This window comes from Electrona antarctica (assembly GCF_951216825.1).
Source record: "Electrona antarctica genome assembly, chromosome: 1".
In the NCBI taxonomy this organism is placed as follows: domain Eukaryota; kingdom Metazoa; phylum Chordata; class Actinopteri; order Myctophiformes; family Myctophidae; genus Electrona; species Electrona antarctica.
Window position 1 is genome coordinate 53,578,530 of NC_136806.1, and position 26,446 is coordinate 53,604,975.

The window sequence follows — 26,446 nt, forward strand, 5'->3', positions numbered from 1 at the left end:
GGGAACCACTGCATTACAGCATAACCATCACCACCTAGGATATTGTCTCGCCTCCCATTGCCTCATCAACTGCTGATTGCTCCAGAATTCCATGACAGAGATCACAACTGAATAATAATATATATTTTTAAAGTTAAGTATGCACAATTATCGTCTCATACAGGGCTAGTAGGTAAATATGTGGGCAAGCACAGTTTCCCTTCCAGTGCGTTACAAAATATAGCAAAAAATAAATTAACCAAGGTCGTCTCATTATGAGTTTATTGAACATCATAAACATTTATATCTCACAGCAACTCTTTACTCAGGGAAAAGAAAATATTCATGAAGCAATATTTAGAATACTTCCACACATCCCAAAAGGCCATTGATGTTACAGAATGATTAACATAAACCACCGTAGCTATGGGCAGGGCAACATGGCAATATTTCCTTTCTACAATTTCTATAATTATTAAAACTTTCAACAAAACCCAATGTAGGCCTACCGAGTGACAGTTAAAACGTTCTCTCTAAGTAAAAGAGCTGGATAGGAGATAAAGGGGAAAAAAAACTAACAGCATTTTGGTTTAGTGGCAATTAAGGCAAGTATTCATTTTTGATCTGTTCTTCGATGTGTACAAGGCACCCACTTTATCATCAGTGACATTCAGTATGAGGCATTGAACAGAAATTGAAGCAAAAATACAGCACAGCGGTAATGGAAGTCAGTCACAATCAAAATAAAAAGTAATCAAAAGATTTTTGCAGGACCAATTCACTCATTTTCCCCATCTTCACACAAGTTGACTGTTAGACCAAGTCAAATTAATTTAAGACTTAGGTCTGTCTACTAACTCCAACATGTATAGAAGGGCCAACAGCTTAAGCCAGCTCCCTGCATCCCAGAATCTAGGCCACAAACCAAAAGGTGAGCCCTTACCTTGAAATCTGGACCCTTTAAAGGTCCCTGCACACAGAGCGCGTTTTTCGGATTTCTAGCGGCGTTTCTCCATCGGTTTTCCGAAAAACGCGTCCAGTGTGCAACCACCTTTAGACGTGGAACACGTACCCTGCCTGAGGTGCCAGTCATCGACTACCACTTTCACCCCTGGCATTCCTGCTTTGGTCATATATTCATTCAAAAGTACATCTTCAAGCTCACAACGCTTTTGCCAGACAGCGACACGTGTGCTTGTAGATCTGCTAGAAACACCTTCCTACATTAAAGTAGAACGGCGTCAAGTGGTCATACGTTTTACACATTTACCGGTCGGTAGATTTTATGATGTTTTCATCATATAATGTAGGCCGTGGGTGTGTATAGTAATGTCTTTTTCCATCACGGTTTTATTATTTTCTAAAGCACTTTGTAGCAGTTTATTTATAACTTTACTAACAATCACAAAAGGTAAAGGGTTATTTCACTTTCAAATATATTTGGGGTTAATTTCACATCTACTTGGGCACCCCAGACAAGTTTTTAAGTTGCTTGATTCAAGAGATTCATCTTAACAGAGACCCTTCCCTATACAAACCCATTTTAACCACGTTAAGATTCATTGTAAACACCCAGTCCTCAGTTCTGGTGATTGTCCTTCCAATTACTTTTTTTCATTATTATAAAAAAAAAGAAAACAATAATTTCCCCCCCCCCAAAAAACATCGTATCTAAATACTGAATCAAGCTACTTAAAAACTGTCTGGGGTGTTCACAAAAGCCTGAGTAGAGTTAAAATGACCCCAAACATGTTTTGAAAGTGAAATATCCGTTATCAGTAGAAGACAATAAAGGGACAGAATGATTTATCTGACTTTGGCATCAGTACGCATCAGTTGATACATTTCCTCACCATACCAACTTAAGTCATTCAGATTTCTTCATTGCCAGAATATTAATAGGCTACATACATACATACATACATACATAATGTTTCATCTTTGACAATGTCAGCGGATGAAACTCATGAATCAACCATTAACACGTAATCATAACATATGATCCGCAAAGTACAACTACAATTGCATAATTCTTCCAAGACAGTAAAATTAAAAACTAAATTAAGCTATACAAAAAAGGCTATCCTCGCCGTTTATACGTTTAGAATTGATTGTCATCCATCTTACACTGATTAACCCCATTTTGATCAGTTATACAATCAATTGCCCTTTGAGCACAACCAGCTACAAAAAAAATGAAAATGTGAAAGGTAGTCCCACTTTAGACAGAGCATTGTGCATTGATCTATTCTACAGTCTTCACAAACTATGCCAGAGAATACAAAGTTTTACTAAAATGAACTTCATTGATCAAACAACTTGTCACATCGAAACAAGATTGTGAGAATCTGTCGCGGGAAAAAAAAGGGGGACAGTGAGTTTCTTTGTGGAGTCTGCAGCTGCGCAGGGCAAGGTGTTTGTTTTCTAAGGGGGGTTTAGGGTCGGGTTGGGTTTTAACCACTTCTCACCCTGGCGTCCCCATTTGGGGGCATTTTCATTTATAGACAAAAAAATACATTCAAAAATATTTAAAAATAGCCGATCTACAAGCCCATGAGCTTGTACTATGTTTGAATAGTTTAAGTGGTTAAAGTAGTCTGTGTGTGTGTGTGCACGTCGCTACAGCAGGGTCCCTGGCCAGGACACCACAGTCAGCGTGACTTTATTCTTCTGTAGCTTCAGCATGGGGATGAGAGACGAGTTGTTCATGCCCACCGTGGTGGCGCCGTTCACCGCCACTATCTCGTCACCACACCTGGGAGAGAACCACAGAACTCGGGCCGGTAAATATGGGCTTCAGTGACTAAACCCATTAATTAGGCCTGCCGTCGAAATTTAAAATCTAAATCTTGACAGTTTTCTGAAATACCTATGTTTCTGTATCAGTGGTGCTCAATATTTCATGTCAAGGACCCCCAAAAATGATATGTAATCGGCCACGACCCCCATCTGAAAATATTTCCAGGAACCCCTCAGAAGCAAAGATTTGAGTTAAAAACATTCGCTCTGAAATAATATTCAAAGATTTGTGCCGCATTTCAACGATTTTTCAAAAATAGCAGACCTACAAGTTCATAGCGCGGCACTCAGTGCCGCGCTATGAGCTTGTAGATCTGCTATTTTTCAATAGCTAAAGTATAACATAATGCTTTAAAAACACCAAAAGGGGTTCCCGCCCAGAATGGGTTAAGTTGCGTAAGTTGCGTAAGTTAGAGCAGTGAGTTCTAAAAATAAATAACAGCATGGCTGGGGCGACTTACTTGAGGCGTCCGTCGAAGTGAGCGGGCGTACCAGGCACGATGGTTTTGATGAAGAAGGGCTGCTGCTGCCCGTGGCTCTCCTCGTAGCCCCCCACGATGCTGAAGCCCCAGCTCTCGTTGTTGGTCTTCAGCAGCACAATGTCCCGACACCAGTGCATGTGACTGAAATATCAGAGAAATAAAAACAGTGCCACTGGCTGTCTAATATACAAATGGAAAGACGGCAGAAGGCTAATCCGATACGCTTGAAACCCACCAGGTGATGCAAGCAAGAAGCACACAGACCAGTGGCGTATCTACAATAAAAGGCGAGGACAGGCGGTCCGCCTGTCCAAATCCATTTCTGCCTGGCCAAAATCCATACACTGGAGGACAAAAACAAGACCTGAGAACTATTAGTGGACAGCGGATTGGCCGTTGCGCGTATAGATCACCCATTGGAATGCAAATGCGTGCCTTTCAGCCTTTGTATCCTACTGTCTGGCAGGTATATCTCTTTGAAAACCTTTAGTGCTGCTTATTGTGCGCGGGACGACGGCAATAAATTAACACATCTTGCCTGCCCAAAATGTAATTCCTGGAAACGCCACTGGCACAGACGGCGCTTTTCTTTTTCCTATCCGTGTTAAGGAATGCGGGCCGTTCTCACTGGCCGTGCACGGACGCTTTACCCGCGCAGGAGAAAAACAAGTTTGTCGCTGTGGCCAGGTTCGGCGAGAACTGTGGCGCAAAAAACCTGCACGAACAATAAAGTGTGCGTGCGGATGAATTAATATTTATTGACCTCATGTAAAACCCCGGCAGGGGAAGATGAGGTTTCCGCTGACTGACTCTGCTGGTGCACGGGGTTCGATTCCAACTCGAGGCAATTCAATTATACAATATCAATAAAAGCAGCGGAAGGGTTTCTGTAAAAACATTTGTAAGCAACTGAAGCATATTTAGCCAAAATATGTTGGCAGTTTCTTTATCCAACTCTCGATTTTATCTTTGGACACCCAACTGTTTGCTGGCAGGCTACAACAGATAAATATACACAGTCAGTGACCCCTCCAGCACCAAGTTACCAGTGTTCATCTAACCCGCTCATATTGAACTATATATATATAGATAACTATCGTTTATGAAGTATGAAGAGCAAAATAATTTGTGTGTGTGCCTCTGCAAGGGCTTGTGCGTTTGTGTCGTCTTTCCTGTGTTGTTGCTGGTCGCATACAGGACACATACAGTACATACACACACAAACACAGATTTGACATTTATACATAGATAAGCTTCATGCTACCAAATACCTCAAAACCAAATGTTTTGAAGTGTGTTCTGATGGCGTTTGTACCAGTGTTGATTTCGTCGACTAAAACGAAAAATGTTCGTCGACTACCTTTTTCCACTGACGAAAACTAAAGAAACTAAATAAAAACTAAGCTATGATGACTAAAACTATGACAATTTCGTCAACAAATAAAAACTAGGCTAAAATCTTAGGAAGGGACTAGTGGACAAGAGATCCAGTATAAGTCATTTTACAATTAGTTGCATGCTGAAAATAGCCGATCTACAAGCTCACAACGCGTCGCAGCTCGGAACGTTGTGAGTTTGTAGATCGGCTATTTTCAGCAAGTGTAAAAGCAGTCATTACGACGGCATCAAGGCCCGCCAAAATACATTTTGTTCGACTAAATCAACTGTAGATTTAGTCGACTAAAATCTTATATTTAGTCGACTAAAACTAGACTAACACTAAAACATTCCAGGTGACTAAAATGTGACTAAAACTAAATGAAAACTATTCAAGAGACTATGACTTGCTGCCAAAAAAACAAACACTGGTTTGTACAGTATGTACCTCGGCAGTCCCAGCCATCGTGTCCACAGTGGGGTCCAGTTGAGGTCGTCGTCTCGCGAGCAGCTCTCCCCAGACTCCAGCTCGTCCTGGCTGCCCGCCTCGCCGCCGTCCTCCTCCGCCGGGCCCTCCGAGATGGTCTGGATGACGCGCAGCACCACCTGGCTGTGGGCCGTCTGGGCCTTCAGCACCGACACCGCCTCGCTGTAGCTCAGCTGGGTGAGGTCTACGCCGTTGATGCTCAACAGAACGTCACCTGATAGGGGCCGTCCAGATGACATGGTGGGGAAACGTCAAAACGTTGTTTTCCGCCGACTAATACGGTGATGAAAGATGTTCGTCGACTACCTTTTTTTCACCGCCAAAAACGACATAAAAACTAAGCCATGATGACTAAAACTATGACTAAATATACTGTCGATTTCGTCAACAAATAAAAACTGACTGTTAGGAAGGCACTAGAGGACAAGAGATCCAGTATAATTCATTATACACTTGGTTGCATGCTGAAAAAAGGCAGATCTACAACTGCGACGCGTTGTGAGCATGTAGATCGGCTATTTTCAGCAAGTGTAAAATCAGCCATTACGATGGTATCAAGGCCCGCCAAAACACATTTTAGTCGACTAAATCACCTGTAGATTTAGTCTAAAAGATTCCGGGTGACTAAAATGTGACTAAAACTAAATGAAAACTATTCAAGAGACCATGGCTCTGATGTGGAACGAGACACACATACATCAAGATTGAGGCTCAATTAAATTTCCGTTCAAGTTGATAAAAGTACTTTTTTTGAAATTCCTTAATTTGTGCATTATTAGTCCCACCTCCGAGCAAAGAGGAGAGGATTATATGCGAGTACGGCGAAATCAGGCCGGCTGGACTCATTTGTTGCTTCAGTAGCTTAGAACTTTCACTGTTAATCAGAATGCTATATAAATAAATGCACTTCAGTATCTTTGCAGTTTAATCAAATGGGACACTTTTCACTCTCAAACCGTTCAACACACACAGGCAGGCACGTTACGTTTACATTTCAAGATATAAGCACACAGAACAAAGTTTAGTCGGCTCTAAAACATCCCTTTGAAGTCTGCGACACGCTAATGCTGTTTTTTTTTTAGACAGACAGACAGCGTAGCCATGGGTTTCCCTCCCATAGCCCAAGAGACCGTCCATCCAATAACAGAACAGATGAGACGACGAGAACAGGCTGAAGCCTACACTCCCTGTTTGACACTCCAAGCGGCTTGGAGAGCCCCCTCCCTCACACTCTCCAGTCTCGGCTCGTTCCAAAAGAAAATTAACATTTGGGACAAAAATATTTCTGGGTTAAGCTGGAGGACAGGAGTGTGGAGTGAGCAGAGTTCTGCTCCCCAAGGAACAGGTGCCCCGACAAACCGAATACAGCAATGCTAACGCAGCTACAGAAACCACCCTCCTCACACCAGACTTCTCTGCAAACATGACCAATTGCGTTCGTAGGGAGTCCCCGGTCAAGCCTATGCACCATGGAGGATTCCAACCACAGTCTCCACAGTAGTAGTAGTAGTGAATGTCACCCCTGCGCCACCCCGATATCTACTAACTATGTTTATATATATATTTTGGGTCTTTTTCTGCCTTTATTGATAGTAAGAGTGGAGACAGAGACACGCAGCAAAGGTCGTCGAGATCGGTATTCGAACGAGCGACACACCGTCAGGCTGCGCCTTGACCACTATTCCATTATGGTTTTCATTTAACCCATTCTGGGCAAGAACCCATTTTGGGTGCTTTAAGAATTATGTTTTACTTTAGCTATTTTTGAAAAATGAATATATATATATGAATATATATTCTTTCAGTGAACATTTTTAACTCAAATCTTTGCTTCTGGGGGGGCCCTGGAACAACATATTTTCAGATAGGGGTCGGAGGCCAATTACATATATTTATATATACGTATTACACACCAAACAATGGTAGCCCTTTTTGGGGCCAAATCACATTATTTGTAGAAGACGTTCCGTTCAAAAAAATATACTAATTCAAATGAGAAATGAAAGTGTGAAAACAAGCGGAAGCACCTGTTTTGATGGTGCCATCTCTGTGCAGACAGCCGACGGGCTGAACGCTGGTGATGTAGACCGGTAGGCGACTGCGGCAGTCCCGGCCCCCGGCGATGGTGATGCCCAGAGAAAGACGAGGCTCCTTCTTCAAGCTCACCGTCTTCTCCTGACTGGAAAAGCCACCTGGAGGGTCCTATAGAGACAGCAATGAATGACACACTTTTTTACGATACATTACAAAAGATACACATCGGTCTATTCTCATTTCTTTGTGCACCGCTCTCTGGCTGACTCAAATACTAAAAAGGGGAACTCAATATTTAACATAAATCCTTTTTTGTTCTATTGTGAAGACGTGAAAATCAGATGCAACACCTTCCCAGTGTGCAGAGAACATAGTCCGGCAGCAGACAGGCTTCTTTTGTTTAAAGTGGGAAATTTGGTATATAGTCTTTTGTATTGGCCTAAAATATTGTCTATATACATACATTCATGAATCAATCCACTTTGTTTTTCATTAGCATCCTATGGCAGGCAAAATTGTCAAAAATGTCAAACTTTCCTTATGCTTTAAGTAGCAAGTGACATGTCAAACTAGGGGGTTTTCATGATTCTGAATCCATTCCAAGCATTAGTTTTGCACAAAAAACACTCCTTGGGCTAAAAACCGCCATAGACGTCATGACAAATGTGATGTTTTTACTTAGCCCAAGTAGTGTATTGTGTGCAAAACTAATGCTTGGAATGGATTGAGAATCATGAATGGGTTAATGGTAGGGTCACAAGAAACCCCTATAAAAAAATGTGCACAATAGAGTGTATGCGCATGCATAAAGTGAATGGCAAATCGAGTGGCAAAGTGAGTTTAGTGTCGTTTAACGTTGTTTAATGCAATCATATTGGACTTTTCTGTTTGGATGTATGGGCTGTCAAGGCCAGAAAGTAGTTTTTTGGCACTCAGTAGGCATTCCCGCATAACTTCCTGGTTTGATGACGATGTCACGCGCATACCCTCTATACCGACAGCCGGTCAGCAAGGGGATTCACGAATGCATGTATATAGACAATATTTTAGTCCAATAAAAAAAAGACTATATACCAAATTTCGCACCCATCCACCTGGACTGCCGGACTAACATGATCATGAATGATGCAGAGTTTTCATCTCTGGGATCAGTGGTTCTCAAAACGTTTTGTTTCAAGGCACATTTTCATCCACGCCACCCCTTTACAACCTTACACAGTCTGAGATCCTCCAATAAAGCACTCCTAACTAGTGATGCACCGAATATTCGGCCGCAGAAAATATTCGGCAGAAAATGGCTAAAAATGCATTTTCGGCCCGAATAGGCAGAAAATATATCACCGAATAGTGTATGCAATTAATGCATTCAAAAGAGCTGAATAAATGTTTTATGGACCCATAATAATGATTATTATAAGTTTTGCCATAACCATTTATTTTGCCATAAATCAAGTAGCTTTAAGGTACGGCCATGACAGCAATGGTTAAGATATATAATATGAATCATATACGGATATTCTGCCAACCGTTTCCTATATTCGGTATTCGGTTTCAGCCAAGAATTTCCCTTTCGGTGCATCCCTACTCCTAACCTTACCAAAGTATGTAAATATGTAAATCATTCCCCTTAAGATAGAGAATGACTCGATGAAAGCATGAGAGAATATCCGTTTCCATTAGGACAGATTTGAAAGGAATGGAATGCACCCGGACACTGTATATTTGCTCAGTACAAGAGTATTTTTCTTTTTAATGCAACGTTTCGGTCCGGAGGAAAGAAAAATACTGAGCAAATACACAGTATGCGGGTGCATTCTACTCCTTTCATTGATGTCCACTGGCCTACGCACCTGTGCAGACGCCTGACTTCTAGGTGTGCGAAAGTTTTTTCCTACATTAGGACTGGGGGGAACATTCACCAAAAATAGGACAACTACAAGCTCACAACGTCGTGTCGCAAGCTTGTAAATCTGCTATGTTTGGCGAAGAGATTTGGTGTAGATAAAAAAAAAAAGAACAGTGCAACTCAGGTCCTTTTACTGATGAATTCCAAATATTAACAAAGTATTCTGCTGCACCCCTAGGGTGACACAGCACCCACTTTGAGAAACCCTGCCTTAAGACTCCCGCCGATTCATATTGTCAAAGTACTCGTACAGACAAATGTGAAGCATTTGAGATGCAGCCGAGAAGCAAAGGCAGAGGTAATGTGTGAGGATCAACACCAGGCTCTCGTAATGGGAGAGACGTGTGGAAACTGACAACTTGCAAGCATCTTCCTCCAGGGCTCTCTGGAGTTTGTAAAGCATCCAGAACACCGGCTGGGGAGGGAGTGTGGGGGCAATGATGGGATGGGGACGGGACGGGACAGGGGGGGAGGGCTCTTCCTGCCCCAGCAGGGAACCCACCCTCTTCAAGTAGGACTAGAAAGACTCCACTCTGCAGGCGAAAGCTAACTGTCACCAGGCTTTGATCCTCTGTCACCCCAAAGAAACAACCAAACAAAACAAGACAGTGGCCCCCATAGCGGCAGAGCGAGCAGCACCCTGGGTCTTTTGATCAGGACAGAGGGAGGGAGGGTCCCCGGGAGGGAGGGGGGCTTTTATCTCCCCTCCACCGGCACAGGGTGTCTGCTGCTCCCCAACGGGGGGAGGGGAGTCGCTTCCCCATTACTGTGCGTATACGTTGCAGCAGAGTGTGACCCACAGATATGTGGTGACTACTAGAGCAGTGTTGATTTCGTCGACCAAAACTAAGACGAAAAATGTTCGTCGACTACCTTTTTTCCCACTGACGAATACTAAATGGAAACTAAATTAAAACGAAGCTATGGTGACTAAAACTAAATATACTGACAATTGTCAAAAAATAAAAACTAAAATGTTAAGAAGGGACTAGTGGGCAAGAAATCCAGTATAAGTCGTTTTACAATTGGTTGCATGCTGAAAATAGCTGATCTACGAGCTTGTAGATCGGCTATTTTCAGCAAGTGTAAAATCAGCCATTACGACGGCATCAAGGCCCGCCAAAATACAATTTAGGCGACTAAATCAACTGTAGATTTAGTCTACTAAAACCGCATGGCATTTAGTCAACTAAAACTAGACTAACACCAAGACATTCCAGGTGACTAAAATGTGACTCAAAGTAACTAAACTATGACTACGACTAAAACTAAAATCAAAAGTTGCGTGTGTCTTACGTGCGAGTGAGGCCTTAAGAGCGCCGCAGTCCCGCCCCCTTTCAGAAGGACGAGTGGCCCAGGAAATAATTCCCCATTAATTTTCCCCATAGGCTTTTCAAAAAGTAAAATGTATTTAAAGACGTTTACACCGTGGACAAAGCCAATGCGGCTCGTGACAAATCATGACAATAAAACACAATGTTTTGGGCCGATCGAATAATTAGAAAGAAGAAGAAAAAAAAGGCAGGTTACAACACTTTGTTTTGTTTTTCTTCTTACCAATTATTTGATCAAATCAAATTTTGCACAGTTTTGAGTGTGCTCATTATTCAAGTAGGGGCGCAGTGAAATAGCATACATTACTTTATGGCCCAGTGGTGTCTGCAGAGAGTAGAGACCCTGCCCAGTGGCTGACAACCAAGCCCCCAGGAGGACCGCAGTTTTAAGCATTATGTTATACTTTAGCTATTGAAAAATAGCAGATCTACACGCTACGAGCTTGTAGGTCTGCCATTTTTGAAAAATCTTGAAAATGTGGTGCAAATCTTTGAATATATATTCTTTCAGAGCAAACGTTTTTAACTCAAGTATTTGCTTCTGGGAGGGTCCCTGGAACAACATATTTTATTTTCAGATGGGGGTCGGCGGCCAATTACATATATTTTTGGGGTTCCTTGACTGAGAACCACATACATACAGACAGAAACATGGGTTTTTCCGAAAACTGTCAGGATTTAGAAGACATTTGTAGAATCGTCCTCAGGTCTAAATGGGTTAAACTAAAGCATGAATAAACTAGTGGTCAGATCTGGTACTGCAAGCTTAGAGCATAAAATACAAAACGCCAACGAGGCATAGCAGACTCTGACTCAGAATTCCACACGTCGCCAGCCTGTGACTTGGGGCACGTTCTCAGATGTTGACGTTTCAAACTCTTTCTTGTCAGAAGTGGCATTGCTCTAAAAAAGGTCAGGAGGAGGTATATTGAAATGTATTTATTGGGGGAATCTCCACATTACCTTCATGTAGGTGGAGCGTCGTCTGAAGTACTGCGGCTCAGGAGCCCTCCTGGTCGCTCTGCTCGGTGGTCCTTCTCCATTACTGCCTCCTTCCTCCTGGGAGGCCTCGGTGTGCCTCATCACCACAAAGTTCACCCGCACCTCACTGGCCTGCAGGCACATCCATTGTGAGAACATCATTCATTCGTATATCCTTACCCAGATCATCAGCTATTCGATCAAGTATTTGGTAAGTATTTCGATCAAGTATAATCTTGGCAGCAGCATGTACCTGCATGGATTAAAAAGGAGAATTCCATGCTAGATGGCTTTCTTACCTTTATTTGTAGTTGTTACATCCCCGCCAAAGAGGTCCAGGTGTTATTTTGTGCAAAAACACATTATTGGCTATTTCCCCTACCATAAGCCCTCAATGAATTGAATTTTAATATATCCAAGCGGCACACTTTACTACTTATTTCGATGGAAATAAGCGAATTAGTACAAAAACCCAACCCCCATTGATGGCTTATATTAGGGGAAATAGCCAATAATGCACTTTTGCACAAAATAACACCTGGACCTCTTTGGTGAGGACGTAACAACTACAAATAAAAGGTAAGAAAGTCTTCTAGCATGGAATTCTCCTTTAAACAAAATCATGCCAAGTCCTAAACTGCTAGTTGTGAAACCGCATGAAAGGAGCCCCCCCCTCCCCACACACTAGAGCTGTGTTTCATAAACAAGCAAAACATGTTCAATAATGATCATATTTTGGTAGCCATACAGCCAGCCAGTTGTAATTGCAGATTGAGGCAATTTTTACTTTTATGAAATTATCCGAAATCATTAGGGATTTCTGGAAGATTCAAATACTCTTTCATCTTAAAATAACAACTAATAAGCAAAAATAGGCTATCTACAAGCTTACACCGCATGAGTTGTAAGCTTGTAGATAGCCTATTTTGAGTAAGTTCCAACAGCAACAAAGTCATGGAATCCAAATGAATAAATCGTGGTGACTGCTAACTTTAACCCATTTTGGGCGGGAACCCCTTTGTGTTTTAAGCATTATGTTATACTTTAGCGATTGAAAAATAGCAGATCTACAAGCTCGTAGCGCGGCTTCTGGGGGGGGTCCCTGGAACAACATATTTTCCAGTTGTGGGTCGGCAGCCAATTACATATAATCTTGGGGGTCCTTGACATGAAAATGTTTGAGAACCACTGACATAGAAACATGGGGTTTTTTCAGAAAACGTAGGTATTTAGGTATATAACAAAGGTATTTGTAGAATAGGTCCTCAGGTCTAAATGGTTGATCCACGTTACCTGTATGATCTGGGCAGCACTCTCGGGGGTTCCGTGCCTCAGGTCGTGTCCATTGATGGCCAAGACCTTGTCGTTGTTCCTCAGCTTGCCGTCCTTGGCCGCCAGGCCTCCGGACAGCAGGTCCAGGATGAACACCCCGGTGTCGTCCGACTTGCGGATGAGCTTGATGCCCAGCGGCTCCGAGCGCTCTCGCTTCACCAGCGTCACCTGGATGACCGTGCCCGGGTTGTTGTGACTGGTGCCGTTGGCGTTGCCGCCGTGGTGGGGGCTCGTGTGCGATGACGACTGCGAGGAGGCGGTGGCAGCGGTGGAGGAACTGGAGAGGGTCGGGTGGTGATCTGCAGGCCGCGGCTTGAAGCCCTTCTCCTGCATGACGGTGACGCGGAGCACGGCGCACGGCCGCTGCAACATGGCGATGGCCCGACCGTGGGGGACGGAGGCCAGGCTGACATCGTTCACCTATAGTAACATGACACCAGAGAGGAAGAGAGAGAGGGGACGGACGGGAGGCTGTCACTTCGAAAAACAGGTCTCTTCCAACAATGCAGGCATAATATGATGATAAACTTTATTGCAGACACTATAGGTCCATATACAAAACAAGACACAAAAACAAATAGCTGGGGCAATAATATCGACATTGTGATATGAGACTATCGGTTGGGATTTTGGTTGTCTTTAACTGAATCAAATAATAAAAGCATCTGTGCTACATATAGCTAAAAATATATAGCACACTGGTTGGCTATTCAAAAATAGCAGATATAGCACAGCATGACCTTGTAGATCTGCCTTTTTTTTTTTTTTACTTTCTTTTTAAGATTTGTGCAAATCTTTGAATATATAAATGTTTTAAAATGTTTAACTCAAATCTTTGCTTCTGGGCCGCCCGTGGACAAATTTATTTTGAGATGCGGGGACCCCGGCCAAATACATTATTTTGGTAGTCCTTAAAATGTTTCAGAACCACCGATAGAAAACCGTTATGATTTAGAAGACATTTGTAGAATCGGCCTCAGGTTTCAATGGGTTAAACAGGTCTCAGCAATGCAGGTATAATAGCTGGCCAATATATCGACACTGTGTGACATGAGTCACAGTTGGGATTTTGGTGGTTGTCAATATATAGCTTGTGTTGTCTTTTGTCTTTTCCTGGTAAACCATTTAGACCCGAGGACGATTACACAAATGTCTTCTAAATCCTGACAGTTTTCAGAAAAACCTATAACTTTCTATGTCAGTCGTTCTCAAACATTTTCATGTCAAGGACCCCCAAGATTATATGTAATTGGCCACCGACCCCCATCTGAAAATATGTTGTTCCAGGGACCCACCCAGAAGCAAAGATCCGAGTTAAAAACGTTCACTCTGAAAGAATTTGCTACACAGTTTCACGATTTTTCAAAAATAGCAGATCTAAAAGCTTGTAGCACGGCACTCTGTGCCGCGCTATGAGCTTCTAGATCTGCTTTTTCAATAGCTTAAGTATAACATAATGCTTAAAACACCAAAAGGGGTTTTAAAAGTAAAGCTATAATAACATTGTATGACAATTCTAGCGAGTGAAAAGCATCTACCCGTTTCATTACCATATGCTGTATATCCACATTATTTACTAATGGTAATTTCTTTAAAAAAAAACATCTATGGAGTAAATATAAATGTCAAAGCTAAATGGTCATCCCCAAAACATTGTCACATTATCAATATCAAGGATTCTGTCAAAATATAGCATTAGCAATATTTGATTCTACCAATACCAGTAAGATGCCTGAGGGCGAGAAGCGACCTCGCCCCCAGCGTCTGCTGGGTGACAGCAGACTGCTGGGCGAGCACTGGCGCTTTGGAATGGGGGGTCAGATCAACATATCCGCCTGGGTGACGGCAGACTGCTGGGCGAGTGCTGGCGCTTTGGCATGGGGGGGGGGGGGTCAGATCAACATATGGAATGAATTCTGTACCGGCCATATATGGAGCATGTCCTGAGTGTACAGGGTTTGATGAGGTCAGATCAACATATGGAATGTCAGAACAGGTCAGCTCCATATATGGAGATCTAAGGGTGTCTTGAGTGTACAGGGTTTGATGAAGGTCCAGTTAGGGCCGGGCCTTTATTTTCGAGCCTGTTGAGAACTCTAGTTTTTGCCGGCTGCCGGCGGCGGCTGCACTAATAACTTTGGGGCGGGCCCGTCTAGAGTTTGAATGGACAGGTATCAGTCAAAAGGGAGACATCGACGAGGAAGGATGGATGGGGAAGGATCAACATATGGAATGTCAGAACAGGTCAGCTCCATATATGGAGATCTAAGGCCTCATTTACACTGGCAGACAAATCTAGCCTGAATCAGATCTGTGCCACATCGACATTGAAAATGAGTCTCACATGTCACATGACTCATTTAAACAAATCAGATCTGGATGTGGGGGGGGGGGGGGGGGGGATGCACTTCCCGTTGCAGTCAGAACTGCACCATCACTCCCAATCTTCCGCCGTAGTCTGAAAACCCACCTTTTCAGACTCCATCATGGCCCATAGCACTTACCCTACCCCCTTAGATAGCATTTCTGTAGACTTAGATATCATTTGATAGACTTATAGCATGTTATGTAGACAGCACTATAATTGCATTGTATGTAGTCATAGCACATCATAGTACATATATATAGCATAGTATATTATATGTGTATAGTTTATATGTATAGTTTCATTATATAGATATTCCACTGTTACGTTCTTAGCTTACGGTACGCATGTTTCATGATAAATGCTTTTTTTATGTGATGTATTCCCATGCTTTTTTGTTCTTGCTTAATGTAAATCGCTCTGGATTAAGAGCGTCTGCTAAATGCCTAAATTGTAAATTGGGGTGACTGACTGACGATTTCATAGTAAATGCGACTTGCGGTCACAACCACCCAGATCTAGTATACGTACATACTGCACACAAACTAAGGGCAGCCAAGATGGCCCTTGTGATGAAAGGACAATTGGATTATAGACAATTTCTGTTTCTAGATAATTCTATGATACTGGGAATTCCCTCTGGGAATCTTGACGTGTTGGACGGTGGACCACTTTCTTAGCCTTGAGTCATATAGCAAATCAAACACATGTACACATGTTAAAAATAGCTGCCTGTCTAAAGTAATGCCTGCTTTTACAAATCACATTCGAGAAAAGGCCTTCACAAAATCAATGCATTGATTCAGCGGGAAGAGAGCGATTCAGTTTCAAGAAATTAGGAATGCAATCTTCACTCACCTAAAACATATCTGTTTACATGCACTGGGCTTCCACAAAAGCCAAAAGAGCAAGCGAGAGAGAGGGAGAGAGAGAGAGAGAGAGAGAGAGAGAGAGAGAGAGAGAGGGGTGGGGGTCTACTATTACAACCCCCTGAGGCAGGTTTAGCTGGTTAAATTTGACTTTTATTTCCAGCTCTGGGATTGGTCGGCATTGAGGAAACATTGCATTTCGGATGCATTCTGGAGGCAGGGGTAAAGGAGCTCAGGGTGAATCTGTCCTGAGCTCCGTTTACAGTGGCACTACTGTACATTCCAGGACAGCCGAGGGCAGAAATCCAAGGAGAGAGAGAGAGATTATGGAAGAGACTGCCGCACCTTACCAAAAAAAATCCCCTCTGTAATAATTCTTTGTGCCTTCATTCTGCTCTAGTGCAAACCACAAGACAACTTGTACAGCTGGTTTCATAATTCCATGGTTTGCTATGAACGGAACGCTGCCACATGTAAACCAATAATTATAAATTAGCTTTTCATACGTGGGATGAAACGGATTATACTAAAAATGCTAATACAATTGATAAATGATCATCCTTGATGTCTTGCCATAGTTATAACCAGCGTAATTCACAGCAGTTCATTAACCATTGAAACCAGGAAAGCATCGGTGTCATTTTAGATTTTAACCACTTTAACCATTATTTTATACTTTGGCTATTCAAAAGTAGCTCATAGAAGAGCTTGTAGCTATTTTTTTTAAAAATTGCGCAAATCTTTGAATATATATATCCTTTTTTGAACTCAACTCAAGCTATAATTCTGGGGGTCCTTGACATGGAAAGGGTTTGAGAACCACTGATATAGTTTTTCAGAAAACCTTTAGGATTTAGATTTGTAGAGTCGGCCTCGGGTCTTAATGGGTTAATCGACTTGGCTATGAGCAAAACATAAGACAAAAAAAAGAAAAGAAAAGGGCTATACACAGCCAGATCAGGTTCCAGTTAGCTTTGGGTGTGAACCTTGATCCTCTGAAAGACGAGGGGGATCAGTGAATCAGTGACAGTAGCCAGTCAACGTTGCTTGCGGTAATGATGTTTCACAAAGCCAGGCCCAGTGCCCTGAAGGGCACAGCCATGCCGGTCGCCATGGAGCTAAACTTGTTTATCTCGAATGTCTGCGTCCCCGAGACCTTGTATTCAAAATGTCATGTTTACAACATTGTGTGTATGGCCTTGAGATGATACAGAAGTGTTTGTGTACAAATCTTCTCAACTGAACCAGGTCAAATTGGGCACGCAAAGTGCTTTTGGTGTGCCATTTTGATTCGGTCACAGGAGATGTGGAATACTTTGTAGTAAGAGCTACTTCATCCCAGACACCCTCATCATCACTGGCCTAATATATACTTTGTTGTACAATAAAGTATATACTTTATAATATAAAGTATATAACGTTTATATACGGGCGACGAGTGACACCACATGTTAACCCATTTTGGGCGGGAAGGGAACCCCTTTTGGTGTTTCAAGCATTCCGTTATACTTTAGCTATTGAAAAATAGCAGATCTACAAGCTCATAGCGCGCCACTCGGGCGCGCTATGAACTTGTAGGTCTGCTATTTTTGAAAAATCGTAATAATGCGGCACAAATCTTTCAATAGGTATATATTCTTTCAGAGCGAACGTTTTTTTTTATTTCGACGTCAGGCCTAAACGGGTTAAGAGTTTCCCCTCACCTCTAGGATGTGATCCCCTGGGGCCAGCCTGCCATCGCGAGCCGCCAGCGAGTCACGGACAATCTCCTGGATGACTATGTTGCCCAGCGGGGTGTCTTTCCCACCCACGATGCGCAGACCCAGCTCGTCTTCTGGCTCCTCTCGGAACAGCTCCACCACGTTGGCCTCTGAAACCAGACTAGACCGCAGGGGGGTGTTGTCTGGAGGGCAGGGGGTGCATGGGTTACAAAGTGCATGCAAAGAGAGGGACACGTTTTTGTGTTTACAGCATATCCCCAAGATCTACACTGCTTTTTCATTACAATATGGTAACAAAAGAGGGGGGATAACCTTTTTTCCAGTAAAGGTTAAAGGGGCATTCCACTCATTTTCAACATTTTACTATGTCATTAATATACATTAAAGCTGTTGTGTGGAAATAATAAAAAGGTCCCCCCATTCTGTGTTTCCTAGAACTGTAAGTATGAAAAAAATCATGGTGAAACACATCAAGATGTGTTTCACCATGTTAATGCTTTTTTTTCAGATCTCCAGTTTTAGGAAACACAGAATGGGGGAACTTTTTTATTATTTCCACACAACAGCTCTAAGGTATATTAATGACATAGTAAAATGTTGAAAATGAGTGGAATGCCCCTTTAAGAACGACAGGAGAGTAAATACATGGCAGGCTGACCTTAGTACTACTACAATGTAAAATAAGCAACATACTGTAGGTAGGTACAGCTAATACAAATTGAAAAAGCAAATCTCCCATTGGGCGATGGCCCCTAGGCCACATATTTTTGGATAGATGGCAGGGGTTCCTCCAAACTGTCAATGACCTTTGAGTGCAATATTGATAATGTATTTGTATGTATGTAGCCAGCAATGGGAGTTTAATTTGTGAAAAGCAGAAGTCATTAGAGAAAGTGTCACGAATGCATAATGTTATGTAATGATTTAAACAAAAAGGTATTATTCGTTTGAATGAATGAGTTATTATATGGCTCGCTAGACAGAGCAGCATGAAGAATGTTGTGAGTTATTCCGTCCTCATATCTCACAATGAAAATGTCCAACAGCATTGGCAATGCTTGCATATTGGCACAGCAGGCACACCTAAATCCAACACACCCATTATTACTTTTATTAGCTGCAGCTGCGTGACTTACATCATAGCGTACAAACGGCCATGATTTTACCTGTCTATAGTTCTTAAAAAGTCCAGCTGCAGTGGTTTTCTTTAACAGAGGCTGGTTGAGTTACAGGGTTATTCCCATGTATGTTTAACAATGAAATTTCATTCACCCATTTCCAGGCCTATAGCAATCAATGCTACGTGAATCAACGCCCCAAGATGCCTCAAGGTGCAATGTGCTTAGCTTGTAGATCTTTTATTTTTGTCACACGATATCCTGTATACATTAGGGCGCGGTCACGTAGCTCATGCATTGCAAGTTCGCAACACTGCATTTTTTCCCCGTTTCCTGTCAACCTACTGTACATCAATAAAGGCAAAAAGCCCCCCAAAAATATCTTTAAAAGAAATTAAATAATTGAGCAATTGTAAATCCAGACAATGACGATGAGAATGATGATCTACGTTTTTTTCCGAGAACTAGGGACTTACCAGGTGTCTGCAAACCACGTACTTGTCTTTGAACCAGTCAGCTAAAAACGTATGCGAGTTGTTCCATGTTCTAATGATGATGATTCACCTGTGCGTCAAAATCAAAACCCTGAGGCCTAAAACATATCAGTGTATCGTTTCCACTGTTTTGACAACTCCTGCCATGAGCACTTCAAAAAGGCGCGGAATGCCATTTTCACCTTTGACAAAAGCTTACCATCTCTTCCACGTGGACAACAATCAACAGCTCAATGCCAATTTGGATGAATATTCTTACAGTCATTATAGTGTCCTTTAGGCACTTTTCCAACATACAATCCATAACATTGTTGGATATTAGAAAATAGCTGGCAAAGGAGAATTGCCCTCATGCACAAAACGTGCACATGCACAGATTTTATACTAAAAAGGCGTATGCCGTATACGTCAATTTCCACAAGCACAGTCTGATTCGTCATTATTCTTTTTACGTGATTTTGTTTGGTTATATACACACGAACTGACTGTTTGGAGGCACTCGTTATCCTTATTTAGGGCGGCTGTGGCTCAGGAGGTAGAGCAGGTCGTCCAATGATCCCTGGGTCGGCGGTTCGAATCCCGGCTCCTCCTCCTGTCCACATGTCGAAGTGTCCTTGGGCAAGACACTGAACCCTACATTGCCTCCAATGAGTCAGTCGGTGTAAGCTTGCCACCATTGGTGTGTGAATGTGGGAAGTGAGGACGCTGGCGTCGACTGTTCGCCGCTTCACCTCCCAATGTATGAATGAATGAACCATTGTAAAGCGCTTTGAGCACTTGGAAAAGCACTATAAAAATGCAATTCATTCATCTTATGAGCCACAGCAATCAACAGGCAATATGTGACATTGTCTGTGGATTCATCGCTTTGCATGCCAGTGGGAAACAGGCCTTAGTATTTGGTTAGTGAAATGACTCCATACCATCTTCGCTCTCCTCGTAGGCAGGATTTATTAGCCCAGGCTCGGCCTGGCTTCGGACGGAAGATCTTGAAGGTACAGGGGCGTGTTTGGCATCAGCCGACGACTCTCCCTCACTCTTAATCCCCTTTAACTCGTTCCAGGACGGCTTCTTCTTTCGCTCCATCTCCTCCTTCATCTTTCTGAAAACAGGACACCTGAGGAGGGGGAAATAATCCAACCGATAGTCAAAAAGAAACGCAAAATCTATCACACATTTCAACTGAATTGGTCCCACCAACAGAACACAGAGCATTAATTCACGTTCATCAATGATAACAATATATAAAATTAGCAATGAAGTTCGGTTCTGAAGCACAACTAAGGGGTGCAAAAAAGATTAAAGGACGACCCGTCTTCATATAATTGGTCACATCACATACAGTAATACTTATGAAACATGGTACCATTTTGTCTACTCTGTGTTTCAGAGGAGGGCCGTGGACGGTTCAGAATCCCGCCTACCAGTGACATCATCGATGGGGAATCCAAGCTATAGAAAACGACAGACATTCTATTCCTGCCTGGACAGTTAAGATGCTATAAGAGAAGCCAGTGTTCTCGCGTTAATAATAATTAAAAAAAAAAAAATGTCTGGGGAAAAAATAAAACACCTGCCTAGCGATGAAAAAAATGGTAAATGGTGCATTTATAAATATAGCGCTTTTATCCAAAGCGCTTTACATAGATTATGCATTACATTCAACCATTCACATTCATACACCGATGGCGGAGGAAACCATGCAAGGCCCCAACCTGCACATCGGGAGCAATTTAGGGGTTCAGCGTCTTGCTCAAGGACACTTCGACACCAACTCTGGGGGTTGCCCAGAATCGAACTGGGAACCTCACGGCTTTCCCATCCAGCCGTTCTACCGGCTACTCGTCTCTACCCCTGAGCCAGTGCCGCCTCACTGGTAGGCAGGGTTCTGAACTGAAGTATTTTATCATGAGCATTAGTGAGGTAGGTTGAAAAAGTGGTCCTTTAAGGCAGGGGTTCTGAACGTTTTTGGTTGGGGACCCCCGGAAATGCTTTGGCCATGTCTCACGACCCCCGCCCCCCCCCCTCCCCACCCCCAATACAAACTGACTGCAAAAATAAATAAAGTTTATGCGTTTATGCATACTAAACTCTAATTTCCATTTTCCAGCCATTCAGTTGCAAAAAAAACATTTTCTTTTAAATAATTTGGGGATTCCCCCAAACGCAACCCACGGGTTGAGAACCCCTGCTTTAAGGGAGAAAGGACAGAGGGACTCGTCAAGTACAGAGTTTCTGTCAGTGTGGTAGACTAGAGTAAGCAGGGAGGTGAAGACTCGCAAAGCACACTGCCCCGGGCAGCGCGCCCCCCGCGCCTCCGCCTCCCAGTTCTTCTGTGTGTGTGTGTGTGTGTGTGTATGGTGTCAACACACGCAGAGATGGAGGATCAGAATCACACACACACAGACTCGTGCGCACACGACAGTTTTGGTATGGAATGAACATAATATAATAATTAGGCCTGGATCGCTTTGCCTAAAACACTGAATTAAGGACCGCAATTGGAAAAAGCCCTGCCGCTGGCTCCCATGCATTTGTTGAAGAGACATCTATACATTTTCAAATGATATTGTTATTATGCTAAAATTATCGCTTTGGCTAAAAACGCTGAATCCCTCGGATAAAGTAGGCTATGTACAAATAACTACAGGCATTCATAACTACAGACATTAATATAGTCTACTCTACCGCATATGTACACTTATATAGCCTACATTTAACAAACAAGCTTGATTGACATTTGTAAATAGGTCAATACAAAAACTGCTACGAGGATAAAACCAGAAAAGCACCAAAGGCTTCTTTACATCAGGTATAAAGTAAAAGGAAAACGTGACAACCGTATGGAAAAAGGGGCAGAAGAACTGGGAGGCGGGAGGCGCGGGGGCCGGGGTGCAGGGGCAGTGTGCTTTGCGAGTCTTCGAGAGAGACCAGACTCACATACAATTCAGAGAAGCGCTATGCAGATGAGCACACTATTCTACTGCATTGCAGTTTGTGGAGGTGGGACAGGTCCAGTCTGATTAAGTCATTCAGTGCTAGTTTCAGTGCCGTTTGTTCCTGGTGGCTGAACTTTGCCTCCTCGTTGTTTACACTGGGAGGCTGCAGCAGGGCTGTGAGTGACCATATCTATGACAGCGATCGAGGCCTTAGTTTACCCACACAATGATTGCGTCACCGAGGCACCACAGAGACGATAAGCATCACAGCGACCGACCAGACCACGTGACAAACAATACATGAAGGCTGGCTTGTTAAAGGACCACTTCACCACTTTTCAAACTATCTTCATATAATAGGTCCTCACTAATAGTCATGATAAAATAGCAACATCTTTTTCTACTCAGTCTGTGTCTCATAAGAGGGCTGTGGGCAGTTCAGCAATCTGTCCACCAGTGACATCATCGTTAGGCAGATTTCTTTTTAAACAAGATTGTATTATCGTGAGAACGATGGCTTCCATTTTCGCATTGCAACTTTTCAGGACTAGAAAGCCTGCAGTTTCTATTAGCTTGGATTCCCCATCGATGATGTCACTGGTGGACGGGTTTCTGAACTGCCCACCGCCCTCCTATGAGACACAGACTGAGTAGAAAAAAATGGTGCCATTTTATCATGATTATTAGTGGGGACCTATTATATGAAGATAGGTTGAAAAGTGGTGAAGTGGTCCTTTAAGTCTTATGAGGCCGTGAATGAAAATTACAGTGCATGTTTTATGTTACAAATGGCAACATTGAACGTCCAGCAATATGTGTGTCACGAAGACATTATAATAGCTTCAGCAGCCGTATAGAAGGGGTGACATTTGAAACTAGGCACCTTTAGAAACTAGTCGTTTTACATGCCCAAGGGCAATCAGTAGTCTCTCCGTCTCTTCATGACTTCACAACCGTTTAAAACTCAAGCACTCCTTCAGGTAGGGACACTCTCACTGTGCTACTAAACTCAAGCACTCCTTCGGGTAGGGACTCTCCCTGGACTACTTTTTCCCTGCCGACACAGAGTCCAACAAGTGTCAAAGGGAAACACTGTTGATGTGAATTTAATTTAATAGTCAATGATTATCATAGAACTACATTTATAATACGAGTTAACCCATATTGACAGTTTTACACCCCTTTTCAGTATGCCTATGTAGTTCCAATTCCCATGAATTGGCAAACACTGGCCTTACATGCTTGCTCATAGCCCATAGGGTCTATGACTGCAATTTTGAGAAGTCAATATAATTATTTTGTATTTGTACCCCACACTTTTCAGGACAACTTCAGTGGCATTTCAGAGATACACATAAGACATACGTTTAGTGTCATGGCCGCTAAGTGAAAATTAGCCCTACTAGAGAAATATACACTGCTGAAATGTCAATTAGAAACCAACCTTCTGTGGAAAATTCTAGCATGGAAAACGTGCCTCTCCATATGGGATTTTGGCATCTGAGAAGAAATATGCAGACGATGCATTACGTGCCATGCACTCTCTAATATTGGGACAACTAGCTGGGGAGCCAGCCACCCAAGATTTGAGAGGACCTGTGATGTCATAACATACTTTTTTTGAGTGGTGCAAACCACTCCAACAACTGGCTTTGTTAGTACAGCTGATCAGGCTATATAAGACCTTGCACCACTCAGTTCACACGGGTGTGATTTTTTCTATTCATTTGGTCATTAAGGTCCACACTAGAATGAGAGGTCTGCTCTGCTGGAAATATCGCGGAGAAAAAAAAGTTATGGCCATTTTTGTATACCCCACCATAGACAACCAATATAAGGCAAAATGTCATCATACATTAAGTAGCATGTCATGTCAAATAGGGGGGTTTTCATGTTTCATGTTTCTGAATCCATTCCAAGTATTGGTTTTGCACGAAAAACACACGTCCATATCCACTTGCCCAAATTTGCTGACCTCGTCACATTTGTGATTTAGGCCAAGGAGTTTTCGTGCAAAACTAAAGGTCCCTGCACACACAGCGCGTTTTTCGGATTTTTAGCTGCATTTCTCCATCGGTTTTCGAAAAACGCGCCCAGTGTGCAACCACCTTAATGCTTGGAATGGATTCAGAATCATGAAACTCCCTAGTTTGACATGTCACATGCTACTTAAAGAATGATGAAATGTTGCCATATATGGGTTGTCTATGGCAGTGGTTCCCAAAGTGGGTTTTTTTTGCCACTGAATTATGGTATGTGTGATATGAGAGTTTAGCATAATCCCAGTAACCCTTAAACATATTCCATCATTCAAGGGCCTTTGGATAGAAATGAAACAGACTCCATGCAGTCACTTTCAGTTAGGAGTGCTGTGACTGTGACCAGCTGATGGTCGTTAATTGATGCATCAAGGAATTAAGGTAATTATGTTTCTGCACTGTCAAATACATCTAAATGTTGTGAAAATGTGTTGTGACTTTGATTGAAAAAGTTTTTAATACAAATAGTTCCAATGGCATCAAAATGTAAGGTTGCAAATATGCTTATCGGTGTTGCGAGGATGAGGTTGGTACACAAAAATCACTTTTTTTTCACGATGTTTCCAGCAGAGCAGACCTCCCATTCTGTGGACCTTAAAATGACCAAGTGAATAGAAAAAAAAACACAAATAAAAAGTATGCCATGACATAACAGGTTAATCCTTAACCGTTGAGCTTTTGGGCCTACAGTATATGGCTCCCCGGCTGAACCTAAAATGTCAGCCTAGTATCAGCATCACTATCGCCGCTCGTTTCTCCCCTCGTTCGGTGGGCCCCTTACCTGTTGTGCAGGTGAGGCTGCAGCTCGCAGCGCTGCATGCGCTGCTGGCACTCTGCGTGGTAGGGGCAGAGCACCGTCATCTTGTCCAGCAGGTTCCTGACCAGCAGGCTGGAGGGTCGGCACTGGTGCAGCTGCAGCCGCTGGCGGTCCACGGGACAGAAGTCCTGCTCCTTCAGGAAGCTGCTCAGGCAGTTGAAGCAGTAGGTGTGGCCACAGGGAGTGTCCATGGGCCGGAGCAGAGGCTGCAGACAGATGTGGCACACCAGCTCGTCGTCCACCTCGTCCTGGTACTCGTACAGGTGGCTCTCCTGGCCCTCGTGTTGCTGCCCGCACTCCTTACACACCTGGGCCCATGTCAGGCTCGCAGTGTTGTTGTTATTAGCACTGCTGCTGCTGCTGGGAACCTTGGGCTCCGTCATCATGGCCACTGGCAGAGGAACCCCCCCAGTCCCAAACTTCCTCTGCTCCACAGGAAGGGATGAGAGTCTCCTTAACTTTATTCTCCTTGAGAAATTGGTCTCTAAGTTCACTTCATAAAGGTCTTATTCTATGTGAGTTTGTACATCCCCGGTTGAATCCATTGGAAAGATCATCAGACCCAGGTCCGCAAATCCACTGTTCACCCGGTCTTCTTCATGACTTCATGTTGGCTTTCTGCTGAGAGAAAAACAGAAAAAAAGTCGTCGTCTGTTGAAGAATTTATTTGTACTCAAACCAAACCAGCCAGCTCTACAGGAAATGACACAAATCCACAGAGGACCTGCAATATGGCAGCAAGCGGCAGCTGTTTCCTCTCAGCAAGTTTCCTGAGGGACAAAGGGAATTCCCATTTCAGATAAATATCACCGCGCGCTTCATCAAAAGGACTACGCTGCTATAGTCAAAGACCTGCGAATGGGACGAAACGAAAAGCATGGAGCTACAGAGAAATAAGAACTTAGAATTAACTGGGAAGAAATGCAATCCCCATCACCAATGACCCCCATGCGCCCACTCAACAGAGGTCTGTATCCCTCTGTGGAGTCTCCTAATCCCCGCTAATTCGCTCTCCTACAGAGTGCTGGTTACAAATGCATTCTTCTGAGAAACTATTGCCACTTTATCCACACCAGCAAACACATACTCCAACCAGTCAGCTCCATGAACTCATTTGTTTTATGAACATACACTTTTTCAATTTCACATGCATCTGCATTTATGGAAAAATGTCCAAATCAGATGCTACACAACCAAGGAGCACAATCACATTATAGACGTACAACTTCTGTTGCCCATTGTCAAAATGTAAATTCCCTATAAGAAAAAAAAACTAAACAAACAGTGCCTCAGAAAAAAACAGCTTTCGTTCCTTGTATTCACTGGTCATTGTGTGACCCCCATGTAGAGGTCAGGTGGATGTAAAAAGGCTT

The 26,446-nt window shown here is 43.0% G+C and overlaps 1 protein-coding gene across 2 annotated transcripts in view; it reads right to left on the reverse strand.

Moving 5' to 3' along the window:
• Positions 1 to 247: 247 nt before the first annotated feature.
• The window catches only part of lnx2b (ligand of numb-protein X 2b), a 35,716-nt gene continuing 9,517 nt past the window's right edge, over positions 248 to 26,446 (reverse strand). Inside the window, exons 2-10 of one of the 2 annotated variants that reach the window (XM_079509844.1) lie at positions 25,038 to 25,691; positions 20,202 to 20,395; positions 17,649 to 17,848; positions 12,673 to 13,131; positions 11,362 to 11,511; positions 7,152 to 7,326; positions 5,086 to 5,338; positions 3,240 to 3,401; positions 248 to 2,734 (exon numbers count right to left, since the gene is read on the reverse strand). In XM_079509844.1, coding sequence (XP_079365970.1) covers positions 2,599 to 2,734; positions 3,240 to 3,401; positions 5,086 to 5,338; positions 7,152 to 7,326; positions 11,362 to 11,511; positions 12,673 to 13,131; positions 17,649 to 17,848; positions 20,202 to 20,395; positions 25,038 to 25,459 — 2,151 coding nt within the window. In that variant the 5' untranslated portion in view covers positions 25,460 to 25,691 and the 3' untranslated portion in view covers positions 248 to 2,598. Of the gene's footprint in view, positions 2,735 to 3,239; positions 3,402 to 5,085; positions 5,339 to 7,151; positions 7,327 to 11,361; positions 11,512 to 12,672; positions 13,132 to 17,648; positions 17,849 to 20,201; positions 20,396 to 25,037; positions 25,695 to 26,446 lie in introns of both variants that reach the window. The other variant, XM_079509843.1, reaches the window with a different exon arrangement.